The sequence below is a fragment of the Buteo buteo genome, chromosome 2 (genome assembly GCF_964188355.1).
Source record: "Buteo buteo chromosome 2, bButBut1.hap1.1, whole genome shotgun sequence".
In the NCBI taxonomy this organism is placed as follows: Eukaryota; Metazoa; Chordata; class Aves; order Accipitriformes; family Accipitridae; genus Buteo; species Buteo buteo.
The window spans coordinates 22,691,656-22,714,632 of NC_134172.1; the positions used below are offsets into that span (position 1 = coordinate 22,691,656).

The following is a 22,977-nucleotide window of genomic DNA, read 5'->3' on the forward strand; positions in this document are numbered from 1 at the left end:
TTAGGAAACAGATGCAGAGAGAGGTATCAGAGCATCATAAAACGGGTATTAGCAGATTTGCCTCAGAGTAGAGGAAGGCAGAAGCCCTTCTCATGCCCACTGTCCATCACAAGGACACTCTGGCAGAGTGACTGGCTTCAACTGCCATAGCTAGCCAGGGCTGCACTGCTGAGAGAATGGCAAAGCATGCACTTTAAAAATTAAATACAGATATAAGTGGTTGTTCACATAAGAACTGCATACTCCTAATGTGATAGGTGTTCTTGAAGTCTAAACACTACCTATGGGAGGTAATCCCAGAATTTTCTGCTGACAGAGCATTATAACCTTCAAGCAGTTTCTCTCTTCAAAACCTTCAGCAATATTTTACCTAACAATGCAAATTCAAGTTCTCTAAATTGCACACAGTCTTTCTAAAATAAATAAATATCACATGTAGGCTGAACACTGTGCAAAAAAATTAAGTACTGGTCTAAATAGTTCTTTATGAGCCATTAATCAAATAAGATTAGAAAAATCTTAAACCTTCCAGGGTTAAGTTGTTTCCATAAAAAAAAAAGCACACGACACACTGCCAATTCTTCCAGACTATCTCCAATGAATCACTGCTTTTTAGGCTTCAAACTGATGCTGTCTCTCTTCCACTTGGCTGTGTCATCTCATTCGGAGGCTTTATCTCAACACCACACTTTATCACCACACTTATTTATTATGTAAGGTGTTGACTCATTTTCTACATTCAGATTTCAAAGTATAGTAACAGCATAGTTGGTCAAATCTATTAATGTGCTTTCATTTTTGTCATGTCTGTAACAGCATTTTAAATACTGTTCACTTTTCTCAGATAATAATAAGAACGTGAAGATTTTGCAAGTTTTACCCTCTGATATCTTCAAATTGCTGATGGAGTTTGAGCAAACATTATCTCTCCTAACTATGGGAAATCTTTTAACATATTATTTTAGCATGTTATTTAACAATACAAGCAGCTTAGGAAAGCATCTTATTTCCATTCCAGTATAAATGGCAGATGATGGATAAATTGTAGCTAATGTTGGAAAGAGATGTGTAAAACCACAAACAACTTCTGATTATACTCCATTACCAACTCCGGCAATTTCCTCAGCAATTATTTCAAGGACAAGGCTGAAATAATCTTTAATCTTTTCTTATTATAAGCAAACATTTCTTTGACACATTACTGTTTTCAAAAGAATTCCTAATGAGTAAATAAGGTCAATGAAGATGGACAAAGAATGATTTCTTTTTCAGAGACCTATGCGTGCAATAACATGTCTATAGAAATGTCATAAGGGGAGATTACTGAATATATACTATAATTTTCATAGTTTGTAGGAAAAATAAACCCAACTAGCCATGTTCCTGTAGAAACAGTGAAGCAATGGCACCTGCCTTCATCTCAGTCCCTCCAAAAGTGGGATCTGATAAGCAGACCTTTGAGAGCCAACTGATCAACCATGGCTTAAAGCTGTATTTCTAACATAAAAGACATAGCACGTCAAGCTAATTCGGCATAAAAGCAGAAGTCTAGTTTCCATCCTGTAACAGCCTTCCCAGACTTCAGAAATATTTTCTGGTTCAATCTGCAAAACAACTGAAAACTCAAAAATACCACTGGAGACAATAGGAGGAAAGATATCAAAGGCTTATATAGATGTATTTCTCCCTTTTTCACTTCACCCATCCTCCCCTCTTTCAGGTCCCCACTTGTTTGCAAGAACCAGTTCTCTTTCCTACCCAAGACTTGCTTATCCTATGAGTAAACCATCTGATGACAATGATTTATCATATAGGAGACTACAGGTCTATGTGGAGCTTAGAATTAATGCTGTGCATTAACCTCCTTTGGCAGAGGTGGAAGTATTCAGATATTCTACAGCATCAGATTTTAAGGAAGGGTAGCTTTCCAGTTTTTCATACCTAGGACTGCTTCAGGTCCTACTATTTTTCAGGCCAGTCATATTTGGGAACTAAAATATTATGTGATCATCAGTGGGAAAAAAAAGCACGCTAATTGTGCTCACACAGATGTCACTCTGCAATTCAATACCCAGAAAAAAGCTTCATTGCCAATTCCTTAGAAGATTTACAATTCATTTTAGAAGTAGTAGAGCACTAAGCTTTTCAATGAACCTGGTATTCCAGCAAAGAAAAGTCTGAGTGAGATCACATGAAAAAAAGCAACATTCAAATCTACAGAAACATATAATCAGCATTGGAAGTAATGTCTAAATACATAGCCCAAGAGAGGACAGCTCTCTGCTGCAAGTGCCCATAAAACTGGCAACTTCATGACTAATTGGACAGAAATGGCACTTGTATATGTTACAACATATCTACATAGTGAGGTACAAACCCAAACACTCCTCAGCTTGAGCAGGAATGTACTGGTGGGGTATGGTGAAAGACAAAAGATTCAGTGGATTCCTTTGGCTAATCACAAAGTATCTTTCTTTACTCCCTGAGCCCTGCCAGGGACTAGGAGGAGCTCCGTTCCACGCTGGAAAGAAACTGAAGCAGCTTGCTGCACATCAGCCAACCGGCGGTTATTTTTCCTTGAAACCGCTTGCATTTTGGAGCAGAAGATGACATTTGCTTTACAGAGGACCAAACTGTTCCCTTGTGTTAGGCATTTGTTCCCAATCAAAACCATACAGCATAATGCAAACCCTGAAAATCAGTGCAATATTTAAAATGACAAAAATCACTTCAGACTTACTTTTACGTAAAAGGAACTAAGTCAGCATCTATGTTTACGGTGCATTTACATATAATTATAAACTTGAATTTTGCAAGTGACTTCAAACATCTTATTTCTAAAAAAACCTCCTATATTTTAAGGCCTTGTTAAAAAAAAAAATCCAATGGACTACTCTATTTTAAAAAAATAAATTAAAAAAAAACCCACCCTGAAACAAATCCACTCCAACTAAATAGGCCTGTAAGAAAAAGTTGTGAAAATACTGCACTTATCTTCATAAATTATTCTTGACAGTTTTTGCATTAGCTATAATTAAATATATGCATTGGAATCATTGTCCCATTGTAGATACTTTGTATGTCTCTGCTTACTATAACTAGAAGACATCTATGATAGCATATAATAAACCTTGCATCTCACCACAATGTTCAAAATTATTATTTTGAGTAAGACAATGCTGCACACGCGAACCAGAAACCACAGCGAATTTCCTGGGAGAAGCAGGGGACAAAATAAAACAAAACACTTGATTCTCATTCAATCCTATTCCTAATTTTGATCTTAACTGTTTACAACTGTGTATGGTTTTTTTTTTTTCTTGGAGCTCCTGCTATACCCTACGCAAAGGCCCAGCACATACAGGCAAAGGAGGTTCTTGGCACAGCTGCAAGGTTTTGAGAGGTTCAGCTCACGCGAAGCACACTCTCATGAGCACAAAACTGCAAGACTGAGACTGCCAGAGAGCAGTTGCCATTCATGAAGATATTTGGCCAAAGAGAAAGCCTAAAAACACAGTTAGGCTTAAGCCTTTCTGCTCATTCCTATGCCATGCACTGTGATGGAAGAGTCTCCAACTGTACGTTTAGCAAAGTTGCAAAGATTACGCTTTACCTCCATCAGTTTGCCTAACTGCTTAAAAAACCCTCACACCTCTGCCTGAGCAGCCAAGCCCTTGCCTCTTCTTCCTCCTCCTCCTCCTCAGCATGGAGGCAGCCCTGTCACCTGCAGAAATCCCACATGGTTCAGGGATGTACAAATCCTGTCGCACCCTTTGAACACCCCACTACACAGAGGGACACATCTGATGCTGCCAAATTGAGCGCAGGTTGTGGTAGTTCCTGAGCAGCTGGAAAGCCCCATCTCTCCTCTCCCTGACAGACCCAGAGGAGAAGCGCATAGCCAGGAGGCACACACAAGACAGCAGCAATGGAAATGCCGAAGGAGAAGGTCCAACAGCTGCCACCAGCAGGGACGCCACCTCCCACCTCAGGGCTCGCATCTCCCCGGTCCTCTCACAGGCCACGTATGTCCTCTCGGACACCTCACAACACCCACCCATCATCTTAGCAAGCTCAAAAGCAACACTGGCAATCATCTCAGCAGTCATCAGATAACAAGGCCCATCTTCAAAACTTCCACTGCTGCTTGGAAAGGGATGTGTTGACTTCAGCTGCGTGCAAAGTAACATCAAACATGTCTGCCCATTCAAGGTTATAAAGGGGGCTCCTACCCTTCAGTTTTGACTAAAGTATTCTCTTTAGTTGTTCCCCCCTGTAATTTTCTCACACCCTGCTACAAGAAGAGTAAACAGATGTGTAAGAAGAGCTTTATGATGTTTTGCCTGTTTGTTTTGGTTAGAGGGTGTGTGGGTTTTTTTAAACACATGGCAGCATTTTGATTTCTATTCTTAGAAACCATTTGAGGCAAAAAAGGGCCCATGAAAGAACTGAAGTCCGCAAATGAACTTCCTTTCCACTGGGTTTTTCTCAGCCATCTCCCTTCCAGTCACGCGTGCCAAAACCCCATGCTTTATAGGGGCATCTGCTCTATTCTCTCCAGGCCAAAAAAGGAGACTTTTCAAACCCTTACTACAGCTGAGGTAATCTATAGCTTAATGAGCCTAATGAGATTTTCCCATGTCTACAGAGCCTAAAGTGTAGCTCCACAACTGCCACCAGAAGGGAAAGTCCCTTTCTCCTCCCTCCACCCTTCCTTCCTCCAGCCACACACTCCCAATCCAGGCCTCTTCTAAAAGCTGTCCTCCTCCCACTCCCCATCCAACTGGTTTTTACCACGTGACTGAGGAACTAAGATACCAGCCATGAATGAAACTGTGTCAACAGCTGAACTGACATATTCTTACGAATCCCTACTCTGCTCTCTAAGTGCTGCACCCACTCTTCCGCTGTGAACTTGGTATACTTCATACAACAAGAAATACATAAAAAAAAGTCGCTTTCCCGTACTAGTACTACTCCTAGAGACATTATCTAATTTTGTATCATAACAAATACAGACTCACTGGATTTGACTAAAAACTGATTAACATTGCTTCATACAACCAGCACATCACCCTGAAACTATATTGCCTGCCCATGATTTAAGGTCACACACTGGCCTTAACAGCTAAGTTTGGTGGCTCCTGCTAATGCCAGAAGAACACAGCAGTACAGACATCATGCTCCATATACCAACCTCAGTGTAAGGTGGCTTTATCCAAGTGCAAGACATTTCCTTCAAAAACTTATAATTTACAGCGAAAAACATAGGATACCACAATTCCATCAAATTAAAAACCCATGAAATAATGGTTTTAATGTGTTTCAAATAAGCAGAATTTCTAGTACTTATGACTTGCGTAAGGCTTCAATGCAACCACAATAGCAAGCACAGGCCACAAGCATCACTGCTGCGGCTTTCAGTGAAATCAGCAGAATCAGACCAGAAAACTGAACCTAACAAAATATGCCCAGACATTAGCATCAGAAATAAAAGATGAGAAAATTAAGCCAAGCAGTAGGTATACATTTTCATATATTACAATCAGTGTTTGCACAATACCTCTAAAAATTTCACACATACCTCATTTTGTTATGTGTAAAAGCTAAAGGAAAGTCTGAAAAGCTCCTTTTTTCTCTCTAAGCCAAACATGTCTCAATTAGAGGCACACAAAGAATGTAAGAATATATTAATTTGCAAATGAGCATTTTTTGTAATTATTTATTTAGATTTTCTGGCTAGCCACAATCTTTTTCACATATAGTCTTCAAGAAGCAGGAATAGTCCTAGCAGAGAAAGCATAAGCAGGTTTTCAGCATAAGGTTGTTAGTACTGGGCATTAAGACCAAAGCTAATATCTGTGCCCACTCTACACCAGCAATTCACAGCTTAGCTTGTAAATGCATTGCCTCACTGGCAGGCTGTGCATATGAGCTGAATACATAAGCTCTTACCCTCATGAAAAGGGGGAGAAAAAAAAAAATAAAAAATCAAAGCTAAGCTCTATATCTGGCGGGGGGGAGAGAAAAAGGCAATTAAAAGAAGAGGAATACACTTCTGACACGGCCCAGTTCTCTGGTGGACTCGAGATTAAGAGGCATGTTTATGAGCAAAACTAAGTCAATATTTTCAAGTCATTTTTTAGTGCAAATCTTAGTTTTACCATTCATAAAACTCAATAGATAATTACACAGCTAGGCAAACCTCCTTAGAGGAAAGTAGAAGAATAATGAATTCCCTACGTAATTATTTATAGCTGTGTTTTTGAGTGAACACAGTGTAACAGGCATCAAGCCAATATTTAAAGGCAAAAAAACAGATTTGTAAAATCTTAAATATTTCAGTAAGCAAGTCTATACTCTGCAGTCTATTTCACAACCTAATCTGCCTTTGCAATACATAAAAATCCCAACAACTTAGACTGCCTTTGTGATTAATCATTAGGATTTAAAATAAAACCTTGACAAAGACAGGTCCAAAAGTGCAACCACAAAATATGTAATGCTATCAGAACATGCAACTTGCTTAAAATAATGTTTCTGGGAAGTGCCATAGTGTTGTCTGCAAAATATTTTGTCTGATCCGTATTTTGAAAAAACCCTTGGGAACAAAATCATTACCACACATCAGTCAAAATGGTAGCGAGTAGAGATCAGATCCAATTCAGTCTTTCATAGCTAACCCTAAGAACAAGCTGCTTATCACTCCAAAGCTCAAAAAAGATGATGAAAACTATATAACACAATGTTCTTTAGCTCCCTAAAGACAACTGATTAAAGTCAGTTAGGAACTGATTGGTGTGCAGTGATGCTTCTGCCTTCCAAAGACACTGCTGAATTGCCAATAGCACTTCACAACACAACAGAGGGGAAAAAAATTCTTCCCTCTCCTGCTACTGAAAAGCCAAGCGGTAGCTGGTGGCAAGTGAAAGGGAAGCCAAGTTGTTATTTTTTTAAGCTTCAGTACCATCAATAATATTCTGGAGACAAAACTAAACAAACAATTTTTTGTAATAAACAAATAGAACATGATCCAAAACATTCTCCTGCAATCTAATAGGTTTTACAGTGTCACAAGTAAAAAAAAGAAATAAAAATCTGTATTAATAGACAAAATTCACAGTACAGAAGAGGTTTAACTGGACTGAAAAGAACAGTTTTTAAATTTGTAATATATATATATATATAAAAATGCTCTTGGTTCGGTTTAATGCTTCTTTTATATACATTAGAAACAATACTGGATAGATTGCTCTATTTCAGCACTCAAAAACAGATTTAAACAGAAAAGATCATTGACGCACAGGGCTGTGCAGAGTGCATTTCATTTTCTTATACAACAGCAGGAATTTTCAAGCAATTTGAATAAAATGTTACTTTATTCTCTCTCATTCAAATAAAACTAAGTTGGCATTATTTTTACTACTGTAGCATTTGGTATGCATTGCAGGAAACTTGCCAGGTGCATATTGGAGCCAGAGGTGCATATGTCCTTAAGGAAATAGTAAAATGCAGACACAATAAAGCTTTGTCAATGTAAGTAATGGATACCAACTCCCTCCCTCCTGCAGCAGCTTTAACTTAAATGGCCAGCAGCTCTGTGGATTCAGTAGACTGAATCCTATATCCTTGCTCTTGCACAATACCTCCACTGCCTTCCACATGCATAACATTTCTTTAGGACTAGACATATTTGTTTTCTTTCATCCAGCACCAATATATTTCTCTGTTATGAAATGTCCACTTTCATCGGTGCTTACGACAAGAATCTGCACGCCTCTCACAGCTCTCCCAGTTTAAGGACAGGCCAGCTAAATACAATGCAAAAGCACCTTCCAAACTTTCTTACTTCTTTATGAGGTACGTAGGCAGACCTTAGCAATAAATGTTCAGGACAATCCCAGGATTCCTTCTTGAGTGCAGAATGGAGTACTTGTAGAGATGCACATAAAAGTTGCAGTACAAGTTAAGAAGTAAATGTGAAAAGAGACAGGAAGCGAGGGGGGGCGGGGGGAAGGAAGTCAGAGGGGAAAAAAAAGGGCAGCTATAAGCATCATAAGCATAGCTGAAACAAACAGGTTGAGTGTATCCCATGTCTAGATCAAAAGCACTGCCAAAAAAAACCACAAAACCCTTTCCAAGCAAAAACTGACCTCCTGGTTTTAAGACAGCATTAAAATAAAATAACAGAAAATAAACAGGTATGTCATTGATTCTACTGGGTTTGGATTCATTTGTCCACTCTGCTTTTCTGCAGCTTTCACCCATCTCGGGAGAAACACCAGATTTTTTGAGTCATTTTTTCTCCTGCAAATAAATGGTTATGGCAAAACAATTATGTTCATTTATACCATGTAAAATATCCTCCAAGAAAGACAGAGACAAGCAATATGCAGCACCGAGGTAGTTTCTGGGAAGGGCACAGCAGCTGAGCCAGCAGAAAGCGACTGCAACCATTCTGTTTAATATGTGGGGCACTGGGCACCCTGGTCACACTGGTGGCAATTCTTCCTTAGTGCAGGAGAAAACCAAGCTGTCCCAGGAGGAGAATCAAAGCAGGAAAGCCTGTTGAAGATGCAGTTGAAGCTCTGAAATAAACCTCTTGGCAGCAACTGTGAAGAGACACTTATCATACATCTGCTACAATTCAAACAGCTCTGCCTGTACATTACTTACTAGGAATGTTTTGTGATGATTTTCTTTTTTTAAATTTATTTTGGGCAATGTCACATAACATATATTTATCCATTAACATCCCTGCATTATCTTCAGGGACAATACCATTTTCAAATTGAGTTTTGCTTCAGTAATCTATTAAATCTCTGATTTTTCGCAGAAGCCTATTTCACCTTTCAGTCATTTGTATTATATCACTTGAGTAACTACTAAATTTGGATTTATTTCAGGGAAATATATAAATCCTTTCTGTAAAAATCTACACTTGAGGCAGTCACAGTCCATGCTCCCTTTACAGCCCTGGGAAAGATATAGACACTTTTATACTGTAGCTTACCAACCCTCTTCTATACGTCCGTGTTGAAGATTTGATAAATCATGCCCCACAGTCTATAGAGCCAACCAGATCTCCAGTGACTACCGGAGTCCACCTCAACATCTATATGTAGTTTGATGATCCACCTCCTTGTGCTACATCCTCTTTGCCCTGCTCACCCTCATGACAGCAAGAAGATATACTCGAGACCAACTTCAGACTTCATTTAGGTAAACACAAAAGGCAAAGAACCATGTGCAGCCAGTGTAAAGTAAACACTCATACTCTGCTAAAAATGTTCCAGGCTGAATTCAACATCCACGAGCAGTTAAGGAAAACAGCAGCACAGATTTCCTTACAAAGATGCCTTGGAACTGGGAGATCCTTTTGCTGCTCCCAAACACTACTTGAACTGCTTTTTTCTAAGTATTTTTAAACAGGACAAAATGTCACAAATAAGCATTTTATTGATCCAGGGTTTCCACCTTGCTATTGTTTACTGCCACTGAAAAACTCCCATGATCAGTTAATATTTCACGCCTATGTCCAACAGACACTGAAATGTAATAGGGGCCTGACTTTATCAAATCCACAGCCTATCACAAAACCTGCTAACATAATTAGAGCAGGACAAAGCAGAAGAATTTTGCAAATAGAGGACATGTACTGATGCAACCAGTGCAACAGCAGTGGAGCCATTAAATGTTTTGAGATGGAGGAACATGCAAGACAAGCTGGTAGAGAAGGAGGTCTGGTGCCTGTTTATGGCAAAACCAAAAACTCTGCGATGAAACCTCCTGAATTCCAGAAGCCCTCTGGAAAAGATGGCAAAGTCTGCATTTGCAAAAGCATGGCTTAAATCAGCAGGGCGCGAAGAACTGTATTTCAGACTCTGCACAGGCACAGTCCCTGTGATGCTCTGGGTAGCTCATGCTCTCCAAGTTGTTGTCAACCATAAGCACATTGAAAGGCACTCTCCTTCCACAGCAGCACAGCTTCAGCAGCACCATTCTGCAGCCAAAGACCACACCGGGCTGTGGATACCCCTCCCTGCACTTTTTGTCCCCTCTGTTGGCCAGACTGAGCTGTCCTCCAAGCACCCACACGGGTGTGGGATCCCCATGAGGCTCCACTTGGGTGTCTCCGTTGGAGGGACTGATGCACAGGCAGAGGTGATGGGAGCCTACGGCACCGCTCCATCCTCTCCAGGCCGCTCAGCATCAGTGTGATGGGGACAAATGCTGCCAGGGATTTCCCCTCCAACCCATGCCTTAAAATAACACTGGGATGTGGGAGGAAAACATCTAAGTTAACACTGCCTCGCACGGCACTATTTTAAGCAGGAAAACCCTGAGGATTGGTAGGGTTTAGATGCTTTCTCCCAAACGCTGCCACTTTAGGCGCTCCCATCAGACTCTGCCTCCTCCTTCAGCTTTAATCACCTGACAGCATTAGAGCAACAAAAATAATGAAAACGCTATACATGGAATGAATGAGAAATGAAAAAGTATTTTTCTGCCAAGATCAAAACAATAGCAACCAAGTATTTTTCATTGTCCCAGCAGGGCCTTCTGCTATTTCTCAGGCTACAATATCACTCTTTGATTTGACAATTTGCAAAAAAAAAAAAAATTACTTGAACATTAACATCAGCAAGTCATCCAGTCTTTTAAAAGCTGAAAAACAACATACCTGGCGTACAAAACTGTTAGAGGTAGTGTCAGAAGATGTACTCCCATCTGATCCTTTAAATCGGTTTTTTCTTCTTGCCCCTTTACCGTAAGACTGTAAAAAAAAAATAAAAAAAAAAATTAGCGGAACAGCATTAGTGTTGCACAGAAAGCTTTCAGTACAAGCATCACCAATGTCTCCTAGGCTAGCAGGCATTCAGAGGATCAGCTTTGTGCCAATTAATAAGCACATATTCAATAAGTAATTGACGGGACAATGCATATAAGTGGTCACCGACACGACTAGGTTTGGCCAATTGAGCCCTGAATGTTTTGGGGTTTTTTTTACGTTCAGGTTTGGAGAAGCATTTATAGGCTTGTAGTATTATTCACCCAAGTCACAATGATTAAAAAGTACAGTTTGTTTTGCAGCTAGTTTAAATAAACAAGCTAGGAAAGGAGATACTATGGCAGTCTCCAGTACATCACAGCTATGAGCCAAGTCAGCTGAAGTAACATTAAACAGCAAGAAGTGACCAACAACTTGTTGATTCAGATACAATCTTACAACTGAGGAATAATTTATAATAATATTTTTTAAAAAAATGTTGAAGTAAGTAAAAGCAGTATAACAATAAAAAAGGAGTAAATGTGTAACTGGAAAAGGGATAATATGCAACTAAAAAGCAAGGCATCATTTTTTTCTATTAGGAAATCAAAAAGCTGGAGAAAGCAATGGTTGGCTAAAGCAAAAATTATTAAACTATGGTTTAGAAATACAGCAAATGCCCCCCCCCCCCAAAAAAAAAAGCTTTTTGTTCTGCGGGTGAATATGGACTATCAAAAAATATCATAAAACAAATTTCAAAAAACATGAAAGCATTTAAAACTGTGCTATTTGCAACTACTTATTTTTGTGGTGACTGTAAACCATGCCATGACACCACCTCAGACCCTTCCCAGGGCATCCCTCCCTGGTACAGCAAAATCTCACAGATTTTTTTCTGCACAACTACATTAAGAGGCAGACCTTCCTATCTAGTTACATTGCTTAAATTCATCTAAACTTACACCAAAATCATGTCTTGACTACTTCAAACATTTTTTTCCTTGAGGTTGATAAATGCAATTTTTTTCCTCACTCATCATGCTGCTGTAAAGGTCATTTTACTAATCCATCTCTCTGGATCATGTCTCCTGTCTTTAAATACCTCCCACAGGTCCTTGCAATAAACAGGGTCTTTGTCTTCACTTTCAAGGTCTGCCTTGGCCTATTCCCAATCATAGCTCTCATCTTGCATTCAGCACTGAACTTTCAAGTTCCACAATAACTCAGAACAAAAAAAGAAAAAAAAAAAACAACACAAAACAAAACACCAGCCTCCATCAGCTACATGCTAAATTTTCAGAGAGTAATTTCATAGCCTCTGCATACTATCTCACAATTTTCTCCCAAGAATAAAAATTCCTTTACAGAAATCTCATTGTTCTCCTTAAAATATGCAACCACAAAAATCCCTCTTGATAAGAAGGTACTAGTATGCTGGCACCTCAAAATATTACACTAATAAATTATATTATTTATCCATTATTATTTCCTAGGATTCCAAGTCCATGCATTTGCATCCCGCAGTTGACTTTGGCATAAGCCACTGTCGGTCCTGGGTTTAGGCGCAATGGGAAAATTAGGATCAGCTTATTGGAGAACGTGGGTGTGCATGTGTTACAACGCAACAGTCCTGACAACCTGGCCCTGATACAGCAAGGCCTGTGACAAAACTCTGGCTGGGCGCATAAAGCCTGTACTTCCCTGGGCTTGAGCAGTCTTCAGAGCACCATGCTGGGCTTTGGGCCCCAGTCCCATCGGTTCTCATGGCAGGGAAGGGTGGGCTCCACCACAGGCTTGGAGGCACACTTAAAATCTCATACCAGCAGATTTTTAAGATCATGACTTCAAAATCCGAGCTGTAGCTCTTAGCAGTAACACATACGGTAAGTATGATGAAATATTTTGCAGTCTGAGAGTAACTGAGGAGGACAACAGATAGCCACTACTAACTACAGATCACTTGTCAAATTGACAAATCCAGATAACTTGCTACCACGAGATGCAAGAGAATGATCTCAGGCTGTATCTGGACCCTAAGTGTCGATCCTGGGCAAGTTCAGAGCACTGGTTGAAATCCAGTATTATGTCAATCTTTTAGAAAGAATGACTCAAGTAACAATAGATCCGTCAGCCTGACACTGATTCTCAGCAAAAATAATTTAACATGTTATGTCACTGAACTAACAATGGCTTACAAGAAAAGCAATTATTTTATTTTGCCAAATTTTACAAAACTGTAAAAAAGCCATGTAAGAAGTTCTGAAAGGCACATGAACCGATACTACACATGTTGTTTAGGGCAGAACTATATAAAAATCAGCATGCTACACATTATGAGGATGAAAATAGGACTTTCTGATGAGTCTAGAACTGTAACCCAGTAGGTCACGAAATGTAAAATTAAAATTGAATGATGAATGGCTTTGCAGGGTTGCATTTCTAAAAGGGATCTGTAAGAATAACAAGTAGATCAGAACCACTGTTACCAGCAAATTATTCAAAACATTTTCCAGTTACTGTTAGAATAGACAGTTCTATAAGAACCATCTTTTTCCACCCAATATAATACTCCACCTAATATAATATAATATTAAGGTACGTAAAATACATTAGAAGTATCTTTGACATCAGTAGTCTTCAACTACAAGATCACCTTTAAATCAAAATTTACTTCTTAAAAACAGTTCTTACTGAGGTAACTGACTGTAGTTACCCGCCAACATTCTGACCCTCTTTTCTCCAATTTTTTTGGAAGAATATGGAAATACACTTACAAAAAATAAAGAATTCAAAACATTCATATAGCAGTTCAAGAATATAGAGCATCTACATAAAGATCACACTATCTAGGCAATTTCATAAACAATGTACAGTATAGTATGTTGTAATCCCCAAGGAGATACTAGAAAAAATGTACACATATTCTCTTTCACAGTCATATTTTTGTATTTCTACTCAGTTTCTACAATATTTATTTTATTTAGAGAATTATAGTGTTCATTTTTATAAAGCAAAAAATTTCTACAAAGGCAGAAGAGGGACTGTGTCTAGAGCGATGAGGATAAAACAAATGAGCAGAATAAAAACGCTTTACAAGCACAGATAAAACACACACTTCTCTACCTGCATAGCAACACCTAAAAGCATTAATTTGGGCAACATCACATGGCAAGTCCAGCTCAAACTGAAATTTACCTTGATTTTTCAGAGTTGGGTTGTTGGGGTTTTTTTGTGAATAGCAGCATGCACTTTTTTGTTCTAGTCTTATATAAGAAAAACTATTCAGGAGCACAAGCCAAATACTAACTTTAAATATAAAAAAACAGTTGACATGATGGCAGTCCATGGCTACACAGTGTAGGGAAAGTCAGTTTTACAGCTGCTTTTGTGTACAGACCAAATCTGAATCAGAGGAAAGGGGGACAGTTTTGGCATGTGGGAAAAGTGGGATTTGATGACTCTTCTCATTATTTTAAAGGATGCTAATCTGGGATTACATTTGTCTTCCAGGCCTTTCAAGCTTATTCCCACAGTCAGAAATGCCCTGAAACTTTCTTCTAAAAATGAGATAAGTCTTCCATAAACAAAACAGATTCTTATATATTTTTAAAAATGATTAAATATCTCTGTCATGTGGAGAATCATGAATACTCATCCTGTCATATTCATTATGTTTTGCTTCCTTGAGTGTATTTTTTCCGTAAGAGCTTAATGCAAGAACAAGACCTTTGTACAAAAAAAAAATAATCTACCAGTTACTTTCAATTCTGGAAAACAAAAAGGAGGTTTTTTTCACAATGAACTCAATATGTTACTGTGATTTTTATATTAAGATTAGCTGCCTTATCTGCATTCTGTGCAGCAGTTGGCTGCAATTAGGTAGCTAAAAATAAAGGGCTGAATCATGACGTGCGGACATTGGCCAGTAAAAGCAGCAACACGGGGCTGTCTTTCTCAACCTATATGGTAGCCCTACCTAACAGAACAACCATCAGGGACCTAAAGTCTCTGCACCCCAGTACATGGTACCCAGTGGTAACAATCTCGAAACGCAGCATAACCAGCTGCCTATGGTGTACCATCATTTGCCCCAGCTAATTTTAATACAAATGACTCCAGCACTGCGAACAAGCCTGTTTATATAAAAAGTTTGCTGACAGGAACATTCCCACTGGATCTCAGCCCAACATCTTACACAAATAAAGTTATGTATACATGTTAAGTGTTTACAAGATGAAAACTGTAGCCTGGTTTATTAGTCAGATGTGTGAAGTTCTTTTAAAATTGGCTGAGTTGTCAGAGACAAGAAACACAACACACACACACTTATGTTCTACAACTTCTTAAAATACATGGCAGACAATGTAAAACCTTAAAAAAAAAAAAAAAAAAACCAGAGAAAGCCCTACCAAAGTAATCTCATCAAAACCATTTCATCAGCAAAGTCTTAATAAAGCAAAGAAAGAATCTGCTTTCCAACTCTGACATGAAAGTACATTGTGCAACCTTTATCAGCCCATCTAATCAAACAAAATATAGGAATCATATGAAGCATTAGAGGCATGCATAGCAGTTTCCTGATAATTAACAGTTTCATATACAATTACTCATTATTGCAAACGGATGAGATCAATGTCGCTCAGTAAAATCCTCTAATTTTAATGAGGTTCTGCCTCAACACATGAAAAGCATGCACCCATAAGATTTAATCCTTTAACACACATGACAAGCAGAAGGCATGGTTTTTCTCTGTAGGCAAAATACTATCATCTGGAAGAGGGAATACAAAACATTAAAGATAACCAACTATCTACAACCAGGGAACTGATCTTCAGTAAAAGTCTTAAAATGCCCTTCACCCCTAACCACTCCAATGGTATTTTACATCAAAGCAGAGAAAAGCAGTATACATAGGATTGAGTCTAAACCTTTACTAATTAAAATGGGTAAAATAGCAGCAGCCGTTGAGACTGACATCACGGTTAGTGTCAAACATAAACCCTTAAAAACTATCCTACTGGTGTCATTCAAAGAATAAAGGACGGGTGCAGAAAATTTAGGCAGCAGAGTCACTGACATAGAGTCAGGTCTCGAAACAGAAATAATGATGCAAGAAAGGAACTGGCGAGAACAAAAACAGAAAATAAAAATTCAGAGCTGGAATGAGGCTTCACTATCTCAGATAACAAATACCCAATTACAAGGATCAAAAGAATACCTAAAGGTAAAGGAAATGAGCAACGCCCTGAAGGATTAGAGAATTGCTAGAAAAGTCAGAAAGGAAAGAGTGCACTAAGCATTTTTCCTTCCCATGCAAAGGCTTTAGAAGATATTTAAAAATGCCCATGTTCCAGGCAAAGAATAGCATGCCAGGACAGTGCAGAACATGTATATACAGCTCCATCCACCCCTTGGAAAAACAAGTAATTGCCACTTTAATCAATTCCTTACAACAAGGCAACAGAACGTTCCTGTAGGTCAGGCCTCCTGAGCCCTCTCTGCGCAATGGCCAGGCTTGCCACCGCTCCAAAACGATACGCTCCAGCTACCGCGTGGTGCAGCCTCCGGCATCAGCTGCCTAACTGGAAACCCCGACACCCGCACTCAATCAACACACTGCGCGCCTTTGGATATAAAGGGTCAGCTACAGAAACAGACATGAATATTTCTGCTCTTTGCACCACAAATCCCACTACTCTCGTAACTGAGGGGCGGTCAGCCTTCTGACGGTACAGCCACGGGCTGGAAGATGTACGTAGACCTTAGTGACAAGTTTCCCAGCACTCCACAGCTCCATTCCATGTTAGGGACAGGGGCAATGGGGCAATATTGAACACAGCAATATATCCTGGCTTGCCTCTGTCTCAGGGATGGTGTTTCAGGTCACCCTACACAATCAACACCAGTGCAGCCCTGTGACAGGCGCTCAGCCCTGTGACATACCTGCAGTGAAGAAGTTGCCTGAGGAGCACAGACTCATGTCCACATAGCAGAGAAGAATCCCAAGGTTAGGTCTCAAAACCTGGATTTCTTCAAACAAAGACCGTTTGCTATCAGGACACAGTTCAGAAAAGACAAGACTTCCCTTCAGGAATCCTGTCAAAGTGAGGATCTCCATATAGAGTCATCAAGTTCACACAAGCTACAATGATGAGTCTGCTAAGTCCATTTTACAGTCCTTTTATAAAATCTTCCACCTACACCAAGAAAAATCCATCCAAACAAAAATCAATTATTTGTGGGGGTTTTTTTTATCATAACTTGCACACATATCCAAAAATACATATTTGACAGATGCTCCATTTTTCCCCATAAAAAAAGAAAACCTATTTCTGCTGAGAAGTCTGTAACAGGGTTAAATCTTTGATGCTCTTTTCTGCTGGCCTGTGATAAAGCCTTGCCAGTACTGCGGCTAGAAATAGCCCAATTCTCACCAGTTCCTACACTTCTAAGCCATATCCCAGTGCTCTCGCCCTGGCCTCAGACCAGGTCGCCTGGCAGTTTCCACCCGCCAGACAAGTCCGCAGGGGACTTGGCCTGCTCTCCTCATCCCCAGCGACTTGGGAACCCACCTCGGTGCAAATCTGCTGCCCACCTCTCCGTAACACCAGTGATGAAGATATCTGCTCCCAACTCGTCAAAACAGGAGCACGCAACAGCAGAAGGTGTTGAAGCTCGTGCCCAAACCCCACTGTCCCTCCCGCAGCCTGCGGCAACTACAGTTGTAGGCCACGTGCCTGTTCCTCCCCACCTGCTCTCCATCGATTCCTGTATTTCTCTTACACAAGCAAACAGAAAAAGAGATCTGACTCTATGACAGGAAGATATTTGCAGGGAGCAACAGCCAACTACTGGGAAGCTTCCCTCTGCTAAGGGTCTGCTGCCCTGCCGACAGAGACCAAGGCAAGCCCTTGGAAGGCAGGGAGGGTGATTTCGGTTGCTTTGTGTTATTTTGAAACTCTTTTATCCTGGCACAGGAAAGAACTGAGTTAAAAAAGCAGAAGAAAAGTAACTGAGACTCCAGAGAAGCCAGCCTTGGAAGAATAGAGGAACTTTTCATCCATAATGGTTTGAAATTATAAACCTAGAGACAAAACAAGACCAAAACAGAGAGAAAGACCAAAACAGAGCCTCTAGGAGATGGTTACCAGATATGCAAATAAGTTAGGACTGAAACTGCCTAATTGCTTCAGAGGGATTCACACTCTAGGAAAATGTAAAAAACATTTATTATAGCCCATATATGCTGATGATGCGTAATACCCAAGTGGCAAATAAATGTCTCTTCCAGAGATGAGCATGCAAGATCACCTATTACTGACAGAGTTCAGGACAATGCAAAATAAACCTGAAGAGCAGAGGAGAATCATCAGAAAAGTAATGGCTGAAACCTGAAGGGCGTTCTTCAGTGAAGGACTATTAAAATTTATTTTTGTCAGTAAGGAGTACAACACTGAAAGGAGGTTACCACCTCAGGAGAGAAAACACTACCTCTCACTGAGGACCATGAGAAAGTCCAATGAATGGAGTTGGATTTCATCTCTTCTTCATTTGTATATACTCCACTGAGCTGCTGCCACATTGGATCGGGCTCCTAGGGATGCTGCCAGGAGAGAGTAAAAACTTCCATGCCTCTATAATCAATGGTTATTGTTATTGTTCAAGTAAGCAAAGGGGCATAAATTTTGTTTATTGCTTACAAAGTATTCTTGCAAGTCAGTACTGGGAAATACACTGTTGCAAAATGTTTATTTGAAGAATAGGTAAACACGGTATGAATTGTGATAAATCAATTCAGCTGAAAGAGAGCAGCAGAGGGCAGTGTGATTAATCTGCTGAGAACAAATCTCTGGCTATTCTTTCCATTCCTCATTACCACAAGACAGGCAGTGAGGGAATGGTGCTATGCAACTGAAAAGATAGCTGGAGATCCAGGAAGGACAACAGTCAGTGCTAGGGCCAAATAACTAAGCCGATATTCCAGAGTCACCACATGCACGTTACTCTAAAATTCATGTTAACGTCAACTGCAGTCAATACAGAAGGAAAACTGAACAAGCCTCTCCCTAACCCCATGCCTGCAGTTTACCCTCGGCAATGCAACCTGACCAGCTGGAGCCAAGGGCTCCTGGGAGGATGAAGCCTTTAGACTTGGAAGTGGGAAGCACTTAACAGCATCAGGGCACAGCGGAAAGCTAAATGCAAGTGAAAGAGCTGAAGAAAACAATCAAGAAGAGGATCGTTTTCATTTAAAATGTGTCATGTTGTTAGCACCAGCATTGACAGATGATGCATAAAGGTAGGAAAAAGAACAGGAGGAAAAATAATAATGGGGAATAGGAAAGAATTCATCCAGGGTAAGATACCTTCTACCTCCACAAGGTAGGCTTGTAGTTAGCTGCTTGATACAAGGTTTCATTGTATTTTCTTTGAAACATCTCCTGTAATTTACTGATCTGATTTGCTATGACTGTTCCTACGACACAACACAGGAAGATTTACGATGAGAAAACAGCAACAAAAATTGAATCTAATGATTTCTAGAGACTGAGGGACTTTGAAGTAGGATGAGAAAAAAATTTCATGGGAGGGAGGGAGGGAAAAAAGAAGAGAGGCAAAGAGTTACCATGAAAGGCGTTAATATGCTATGTTATAATATATTATAAACAAATCAGCATAGCATCTGGGTTAATTAAAATGAATATTCTACTAATTCAACTTCCTAGAATTAAGGGGTTCTTGAAGTAAAAAATTAAAAAGAGGACTGGAGTTGATTTTTAAAAAAACAGGTACTGATCATCAAACACTGATGCATCTGAACAGAGTTTGGTTTACGATTTCAGAAAATCAAATGCTGATTTTATTACAAAAGGGCCACACCTAAACCTACGACTTTGCACTGACATATATGTGGACGTTGTGAATAGCTCCACAGTGTAACTGTTAGCATGTGCGTTAATCTGGAGAAAGCTGGACATTTGAAACTATACTGCAACCCCGACTGGACTAGGATCACGGTGAGTACCTAGAACTACGTTCTTCCAGTAATATGGACCTAAAAGCCACAGAATTTTAGGTAATACAGAATAACACACCAATACCTTGCCCCTATTGCAAAGGACTTCCCAGGGAGAGTACACTATAACTGTCACGATCAACACCTTAAAGGGATTTTATTTTGTTTGTAGATCTTGTTAGAAAAATGCATTATGAAAGTAAGAAATAGATTTTACACAGAGGCTATCTAGGAATATTTCACATATTTAACTTCCTTTTAAAAGTAATTACTTCCAAAGTGTTAACTAGATTCACTCCTCTGCCAAGTGGTGACAAGTTTGGCCAAAATGGACGGACAGGCATAATCCAAGATATCAACCATGATGTACAGCCAGGTTGAAAGAAATGCTCAGTTTTACAAAAGTAAAATTCTTGGATAAGAGAAATGTTGAGTCTTGTTACAGCTCTACAAAGGCTCTTCAATTATATTTCGCTAAATTATAATTCCCAGAAGTAGCGCTTCAGAGAACACTTTTAGAAGTGATATCACTCCATAAGCTCACATGTTGGTTTTTGTTTTTTTTTTCCTCCTGACGCATTACTTGGCATGAAATGTTTCTAGGATTGATACTCAAGTACCTTAGTGAAAAAGGTAGCGGTGGGCATAACTGAAGTACCTGTAGGCAATCTGCTTGATGATTCACAAGTTCTCATTAAACCTCTCCTTCTCAGTGTGAGTATGTTCTAAAGCAGAAAGATCCTACAATATTGATTTTTTTGGAAATCATGTTAATGGAGCAAAAATTCAAATCAGAATAATTATCTCTCAATGCAGTGCATGCTAAAGAATTAACTAACGTTATTATTCAGACAAAGGGCTCTTTTGCTTCTATAATCTTATTTCTTCTACATCAAAGTTTTATGTACGACTAGAATATGTATATATGGAGAAGATATGATTCTTGTTTTGCCTAATGCCTTTGGTTCTGAAAACTGAAAAATATTCCCTGAACTAAAAAGCTGCATTATTACTATCTTAAAAAGAGGATCTTTTTGGCTGCGAGTGTTCAGAAACCAATTCTATAAAACAGAATATAAGTACTTTACCTGAAATATAAGTAATGTGGGTGTTAGCAAACTATCCTTCCTCTCTAAACAGGGGTTCTTTATGCCTAGTTAAAACGAGGGATGAAAAATCAATTTTATGATCAGTATTTGACATTTGTCCACAGCAGAGAGGCACCATATGATTTGACAGTTGCCGATTCTGTGCTTAGGGCTGAAAAGATATAAAAAGGGGGGGATATATAGGTCAGAAATTAGTTCCCTTGCCACCGCTTCTGGAGAAGCTGGCAAAGCATATGGCTCTACTGAAATGTCTGTTCTGCACTTGGAGGCTGCAGTCAAATTCACATCCAAAGAGACATTTTTTTCTTTTTTAGCTTAACCTAGTCTCCGTTTCAGTGCCTGGATTTTGTTCTGCTGTCATTGGTCCCCAGGAAGTAAAGATCAATTAGCGAGTCTTTTGACAGACCGACAGCATTTTCCTCTGGCAATCGAGCACTTCTGTGATAAAACTGGACCACCTTCTCCAAGTAAATAAAGCAGTGGCAGCAGCAATAAAAACTGCCACCCCAAAAGGAAGAAAACTCTGTCCTAACAAGAACAAGCATGTTTGTAATTTGAAGCGCACGCAATCAGATTTTACCACCCTTTTACTGGGTTTAAAAATAGCACCGTAAGTCCTTGTAGCCAACTATTGCAAACTCGAAGACATTATGCAACATTCATACATTCACCAGGAACCACCTCTCAAACCACCAAGTCTTTACCAAGTGTGCGAACACCCACAGCCTGCCTCCCTCTCCTCATCCCATTCACCTGACCGCAGTCCGCACGGACCGAGTTGTAAAATTTTCAGAGATGACTGTACAACCACCTTCCGCACGGTAACCGAGCGGCTTAAGCCTGCAGCGTGCTCGACACCTTCAGCCTCCCCAAAATCCCTGCTCAACAACCAGCGTGAATCGCCTTCCCCCGCCACCACAGCCTGTTCTCAGCCCGTGTAGCGGAGGAGGAAGGTTTCGGCAGCCGCGGTAAGCGTCAGGTACAGAAACAACAGGTTAGCGGACGGAGCAGGGAAAAAACCCGTCCCCTGTGAGTAACACACGCACGGAAGAGCACCGTAACGGCAACGTACGCTTCCATGTCCGCCCCCCAGGTAACTGCAAGGTTCTTGTGACCGACGAAGCTTCTGTGGCACAGGGCGTCCCATCCATCGCGCGTGTTAATGGAACGGCACTTTGGGGTGGGGGCGAGGACAGGGGCTTCAGGCGCCTTAGGAGAGCCCCCAAACTTTTCTGGCGGCGGGGAGCCGAAGTTGAAGGACGGGCAGCTCCGGCAGCCCCGCCGCTCCCCGCCTGCCGCCCGCTGCCTGGCTGCGAAGCCCCCCGAGCCGAGCCGAGCCGAGCCGAGCCGAGCCCGGCCCGGCCGGCCCCGCCGCAAGCCCCGTGCCGCCGGCCGAGCCCCGCCGCCCCCGCGGTACCTGCGCTGCCGCCGCCGCGGACAGGGGGTTGTCCAGCAGCTCCATCTGCACCTCCTGCGCCGGGCTGGGAGGCGATTTGGACATGTCGCTCTGGACCATTGGCGAGGAGAGCGGGCGGCTGGGCGCCGAGCCCCTCGGCGGGGCAGAGCCGAGCCGAGCCGGGGCGAGCCGAGCCGAGCCGGGGCGGCGGGGCGCCCCTCAGCGCCCGGCCATGCCGGGGGAGGGCAGGGGAGGGGGGCGCGGAGGCGGGCGGCGGCGCGGCCCTGCCCTGCCCTGCCGTGCCCTGCCTGCTGTCGGCGGGGAGCGCGCAGCGCGGCGCCGGGGGACGGGGCACCGCCGCCGCCGGGCGCGGGGGGAGGAGGGCAGGGGGCGGCGCGTGGGGAAGAGGGAAAGTGACAACGGGCATCTCCCTCCCCTCCTTCCTTCCCTCCCTCCCTCCCTCCCGGCAGCTACCGGGCGGCGGGCGCGGGGCGGCGCCTGCCTCCCCGCCGGGCGGGGGCGACGGGCTGCGCGGCCGCGGCGGAGGGGCGAGAGGGAAAGTTGGGGCCGGGGGGGGGGGGGGGTGGCAGGCTCTGCTTCTGTCCCCGCCGCTAGGCCGGGCCGCGGCAGGGTGCGTCGGCCGGGGGGTCAGCCCCGCCGAGGGCGGGAGGGGCCGGCTGCCGCC

The 22,977-nt window shown here is 41.5% G+C and overlaps 1 protein-coding gene across 5 annotated transcripts in view; it reads right to left on the reverse strand.

Moving 5' to 3' along the window:
* CACNB2 (calcium voltage-gated channel auxiliary subunit beta 2) overlaps positions 1-22,523 on the reverse strand; it is a 266,412-nt gene extending 243,889 nt beyond the window's left edge. For 4 of the 5 annotated variants that reach the window (XM_075047983.1, XM_075047956.1, XM_075047975.1 and 1 more), the window contains exons 1-2: positions 22,314-22,523; positions 10,685-10,777 (exon numbers count right to left, since the gene is read on the reverse strand). In XM_075047983.1, the coding sequence (XP_074904084.1) occupies positions 10,685-10,777; positions 22,314-22,412 (192 nt within the window). In that variant the 5' untranslated portion in view covers positions 22,413-22,523. Of the gene's footprint in view, positions 1-10,684; positions 10,778-21,968; positions 22,059-22,313 lie in introns of those variants that run through there. The other variant, XM_075047963.1, reaches the window with a different exon arrangement.
* Positions 22,524-22,977: the final 454 nt, after the last annotated feature.